The sequence below is a fragment of the Physella acuta genome, unplaced genomic scaffold, assembly GCF_028476545.2.
Source record: "Physella acuta isolate Inbredline_101_S28 unplaced genomic scaffold, ASM2847654v3 ptg001379l, whole genome shotgun sequence".
Lineage (NCBI taxonomy): Eukaryota > Metazoa > Mollusca > Gastropoda > Physidae > Physella > Physella acuta.
In genome coordinates, this window is record NW_026732894.1 from 321,637 (window position 1) to 327,458 (window position 5,822).

General features: G+C 31.0%; 1 protein-coding gene across 1 annotated transcript; it reads left to right on the plus strand.

The window, feature by feature from the left end:
• Nucleotides 1-420: 420 nt before the first annotated feature.
• On the plus strand, nucleotides 421-4,730 carry LOC131927176 (uncharacterized). Its single transcript, XM_059282897.1, has 7 exons — nucleotides 421-638; nucleotides 1,654-1,762; nucleotides 2,136-2,203; nucleotides 2,779-2,859; nucleotides 3,361-3,478; nucleotides 4,226-4,331; nucleotides 4,517-4,730. Exons 1-7 carry the CDS (start codon nucleotides 497-499, stop codon nucleotides 4,616-4,618), a joined length of 726 nt encoding a protein of 241 aa, XP_059138880.1. The 5' UTR covers nucleotides 421-496; the 3' UTR covers nucleotides 4,619-4,730.
• Nucleotides 4,731-5,822: the final 1,092 nt, after the last annotated feature.

Here is a 5,822-nt window from a genome sequence, read left to right on the forward strand (position 1 = left end):
AGAAGCACTGTTAAACAATAAAATAATTACAAATATTATATAGAATAAGCCAATTTTACTACCTAATCAAATTTTCACAATTTTATCTATTCTCACGCACAATGCATTTTTGGGTAATTGGATCATCTCACACAAAGCCATTGCTCAAATTTTCCTTAAAACAAATCGATTTAGAGTAATATTGATTCATTGATAGCAGGCCAACTAATAAATTATTAGATACTGCAATGATGCATAAAAGCAGCAATGTAGGCCACTGATAGATCTATATCTACATTAAATTTCGATCTAGAAATGTTATAAAAAAACGGAATATCAATACTACAGATTTAAAAATTTAAATGTAAAATTTGAAATATGTAAAGGCTTAATGGCTACTTTTCAATGTCTCGTGTATTAGCCGATCAGTAGTGACGCACAGACACCGTATCCCATGTAAACATCAAACAATATGGCGGCTTGAGATTATTTATTAATATTTTTGTCTTTGGAAACAATGGTTCTATTTGAAAATGTCTGTATAGGGCAAAGAGTAGAGGTGCAGTGGAAACACGGAATCTATCGAGGAACAGTGAAATTTAAAGGCGTTTTGTCGACAAAAAAGGGAGATTGGGTTGGCGTGGCTCTTGATCATCCAGGTGGGGTTTCTCTCGCCTCAAAAAAATGATCAGTCTCTTCAACACTCTCTTGGCTCTCGTCTCTGACGATCAGTCACTGACCAAAATTGAACTTTTATTTAACTTCTTCCTTGGTAAAATCTATAGCTGGATTTCTAGATCTAAAACAAGAAGTTCTTGTTATACGTCTATAATCTAGATCTAGCACTATTATTAATTATATTTAATATTTGAATTGGATTTATTTTAGAATTCAATTTGAGTTTGAGCTTAGCAGGCTATAATAATGAAACAATTACTTATTACTACTTAAGTTACAGTAGAAAAAGTTAAGTAGATATTAATTATAATCTAGAATTTCAAATCTAGAATACTAGATAACTAGCTAAATACTTTAACACACAGACACGAACAATATTCAGTTATTATTATTATTGAAAGAAAAAATTCCATGATCTGCCAGCGTTTTTTTTATTTTTCTGAAGCCTAACTTTTTACAGATTCATTAGACTTAGGCCTACATGATTATCTTATTATCATTATTTTAAAATATGTAACTCTAACATTAATCAGCAGATTCTAAGATTTGACTTAGTATGAAAAATCCAGTTTTTTTTAAATTTAATGTTATTTTAATTCAATCTGAGATTAATTTTTAAATCCTAATACTCCTATACCAAACTAAATGGATAAAACAACCATCTTTGCATTATTTTCTAGTTTTGGATAAGCATTATAAACTTTACAAAACGAAACCAACTCTGTTTTTTGTTTGACAGGAAAGTACTGATAAATGAAAATGTCTTGTTGACTATTACTCTGATTTCATAGATCTAGTAACATAATTACTAATCTAACCTTCCTGATACCTAGACTAATTACTAAAATATGGATTTCTTCAGGATAGTGCACAAATCTTGCTACTTAATCAAGATTGTAAAACACTAAAGTTTCCATTCAGCATCTGCTTATGCCTAACTTTTTTCAAGTGATTTATTTTGTCAGGAAATACTAAGTTAATGTCTTATTCTTGTAGTTGGAGATACAAATGGGATGATTCTGGGCAGAAGATACTTCCAGTGCCCAGAGAAATGTGGAGCATTCGTCAGGGCAGATAAAATAAGGTTTATACAATCTGGTCGATGGTGAGTGATTTCACATTTTCAGTTTTTGTGAAAACTTAGTGTAACTAAGTTCACTGAAAACCGGACCTCTTGAATAGATTCTCACTAACATGTTATCATAATGTTATGCATTATGTGTAATCAGCAATTAATTACTATAATTATTAAAAAAATACACCATTCTAGCATTTTTTAATTCTCATTATTTATTTCCATTTTAAAATAGTAATATTAAAAAAAAAAAATATAAAATTTACTTTAGGCCTATTATTTAAATCCTCATTAAATCTTGGTGATTTGTTATCTACAGCTTAATTTATACTTGCAAGATTTCAGTTTGGCATTTGATAAACTAGTTATAGTTATGTGTTCAACCTATTCTTCTTTTCTTCAGTTTGTTTGACAAATATCACAAAGTCGCCAGCATTTCTTATGTTGATGATTTTTTGTTCGATTCACCCCGTAAGTATATTATTGGGTTTTTGTTGATTAAATAACCTCTGCATAGCCTAGCGGGTAGAGTGCTAGACTGCAAATCTAAAAGTCGAGAATTCAAATCCAGGTTCAAGTCAGTCTAACCATCCTGAGTCCACCCAGCTCTGATGGGTACCTATCGCATGTCCCTCCTGAGATTTGCCATAGCTTTATAAAATATACATTAATGTTACTAAGAACAGAAAAACTTATATTAAAATAGTCATAAAAGTTACAAACAAGCAAAATGTGTTTAATTTTGATCTGCTTACAATTTCCCCAATTGTTTTTCTGTAGTTGTGTAACTGCTTTTTACCTTTTAAGAAACCTTAACAAACACTATTTCAGATTTGGGGATCAATAGGGCAAACCAAATAGAGTTTATCTGTTTCTATCTGGGTCTTTTACCTATGGCTAAGCTTCAGTTTAGCTATTGGGTTGTTGTTAGTGATATAGCTAAATCATTTTTTTTTACACACTCTTCAAATACTACCTTTACATTGTTGTGTATATCAAAGTGAAATCAATACTGTTTTTTGATAAATTTATTTCAATCATTTCAGCACTAGAAGTTAAAAATGGCCCTTACGACCCAATAAAATTGTCCGTTGATGATTTTAGACGTGCCAAAAGTTCTGTTGGAGGTATGTTTAAGTTGTGAACATTGTGCTTCTTCAATATGTGTGGTATAATTAAACAATAATTATTTTTAAAAAAAGATGAAATTTCACTTGGTCTCAAACGATTGGATTTAAAGTAAAACTAAACCATCAAAATTTTGTATTTAAGTTAAAATCCATGCTTGTTAGTTCAAACCTTTTATTGCGTGGGAAACAAAATTCTCTGTGGATTTTCTACCTCTTATTAGTAAAAAAAAATATAGGGTTTCTATGCATTTTGTTACTGTAACTGCTTTAGCCTTAATAGGTTTAATTAGCTTTAATATCTGCATTTGGCAACTTATCCAGAAGGTCTCAAGTTCACATCTTGGTCTGGACTTGAGACTGTATATCAACCCTGAGTCCACCCAGCTCAAATGGGTACCTGTCTCACCTTAGGGAACAAATACGTATACGTTAATTATTGTAATTTATTTTATATTTCGCATATATTATATTTTGTAATTATAATTTATCTACTTGCAGATTATAATAGATCATCTGTCTGGGAAAAACCAAAGCATTACAGCTTAAGACATTCTGTTGGTAATTTTATTCCCGCTGCTACCATGCTGCGCAGTCAAACAGCCTCCAAGCCATTCAGGTATGTGTGGGGAGAGGTGGTGAGGGGTGAAGATATTTGGTCAAATAAATTGAGCGTTGGTCAAAGGTGTTGAGGGGTGGTGAGAGTTAGTCAAAGACGTTGAGGGGTTGTCAAAATTATTAAGGGGTGTTTTAGAGGTGTTGAGGGGTAATGAGAGGTGGTGAAAGATGGTGAGGGTACAAAGGAATAGATGTTCTGGCATTGGGATCTAATTTCCTTTTACCAAAACAACCAGTACAAGATGTCTAAACTAATTTTTTTTTTATACTGCATCAGTTACCCAAAATAATTATCATATGCCATCAGGAACAGGTCTAAAATATTTATTATGCTCCATCACTTATTTGTCTAATATATTTTATTATACTCATTAACTTATTTGTCTAAAATATAAGTATAGTCCATCAGCTACTTGTAAAAAAATTGTAAATGTAATTCCAACAGTTATTTGTCTTAATACTATTATTTCATTCCTTTGGAAACTTCTCTTACATGTTTTATTTTATGCCGTCAGTTAATTGACTAAAAATCATTATATTCCATCAGTTAATTGACTAAAACATCATTATATTCCATCAGTTAATTGACTAAAAAATCATTATATGCCATCAGTTAATTAACTAAAAAAATCATTATATTCCATCAGTTAATGAACTAAAAAACCATTATATGCCATCATTTAATTGACTAAAAAAATCATTATATCCCATCAGTTAAATGACTAAAAAATTCCTTATACTCCATCAGGTACTTATCTATTCCCTTACATGTTGACTACTGGTCAGGAGATGAATTTGAAAGGAAACCATCCATACCCAAAATTCACATGCCTCGTTCTGCATTAAAAGAACAGGTAAATCTATTTTACTTTGCTAAAATATTTAAATTAAAGCAGTCTACAACATTTAATAACTGAGTCATTATCTAGCAATATTTAGAACTCAAGCGAAGTAACCAAGATAATTTATTGAAAATATGTATTACTTTGGTTGCTTCCCTTTAATTTTATTGGTAGTTATACTTTTTCTTGATATTTAGGTGCAGAGAGGATGGGATGGGGCTCATTATGTCAGGGAGATGACTATACCAACTGGGAGGGACAAGATCAAGTTTGCACAGTGGAATGACATTTCACCTTGACATCTCAAATGTCACTTTTGTATCTCAAGGCCATGTCAGTTGATGTCACAGCCAATTTTTTACCTCCTTTTTAAAAATCAGTCAATCATAAATTATTATTTTTTTTTAAATACATATTTTATTAGACAATAAGTTTTAAAAGGCTGAAATTATTGCTGAATTACTGTACTAAAACAAATTACTAATCACGCAGATGAATTGAAGTAACCAGATTTTTAAAAAAATAATTGAAAATTAAGTTTACATTTTATCAACCTTGCACTGGCTTAATTATTAAAAAAAAATGTTTTTGTAATTCAATTTTAAACAACAATTTTTTTTAAAGAATTGTTTATTGTGTATTTTAATTTTTGAATGTTGTATGTGACTGATTATTAATTGTTTGTTTTGGTTGTTAGACTGCACTGTTGTCAAATATAAAACTTGCACACTGTGATATCAGTTTTAGTCTTTCAATTTTGAATCATGTAATTAAATAATTATTTTCATCAAAATAATCAGGCAAATTGAGTAACCACATGCCCACATTAGATTGATTTTTTTTTCAACACTTTTTTAGAGTTGTCTTATAGTTAAGCTGACTTTTATTTAATTTATAATATTTGCACACTTTTTCTGCTCCAATACTTTTGTAAAATTTTGTTCTTTTGTGCTCAAAATTAAATTTTTTATTATGCAACACTTAAGCCTAGTTTTGATTACCTATTAAATTGTTTTTAAAAAATCATGTTTTTCACCATTATTTAACAATTTGTTTTGAGGGTGTCATTAGTACAGTAACTGAGGGTGTCACTTGGTACAGTAACTGAGGGTGTCACTTGGTACAGTAACTGAGGGTGTCATTTGATATAGTAACCGAGGGTGTCGCCCAGCACAGTAACTAAGGGTGTCACCCCACACTCAATATTTTTAGCGCAATTTCCATTCTGGAGAATTGCGTTTATTAACTCGTCATTTCTGGGAATGGATGGATGAATGAATGAATGTATGGATGAATGTGTGTCCGGGCTTTAAGTCGTATCTCCTCCTCAACGAAGCAATATCGATGACTAGTTCCAAAAGCAATTATGTTAAACAAGTTACGAGAATGAGCATAGGCCATAAAAATTCCGGGTTTCTTTCATGTATTTGCCGGAAAAGCCAAAAAACCTCGAAAAAATGCAGTTTTTAGCCCATATCTCGGCAACCAGACCACTTAGCGACT

What these genes read in the sequence shown, in the direction of transcription:
- LOC131927176 (XM_059282897.1), top strand. Translation starts at nt 497, where the DNA reads ATGGTTCTATTTGAAAATGTCTGTATAGGGCAAAGAGTAGAGGTGCAG. An exon ending in CGTGGCTCTTGATCATCCAG is followed by an intron (nt 639 to 1,653) that starts GTGGGGTTTCTC and finishes TTATTCTTGTAG; the next exon opens with TTGGAGATACAAATGGGATG. An exon ending in TGCCAAAAGTTCTGTTGGAG is followed by an intron (nt 2,860 to 3,360) that starts GTATGTTTAAGT and finishes ATCTACTTGCAG; the next exon opens with ATTATAATAGATCATCTGTC.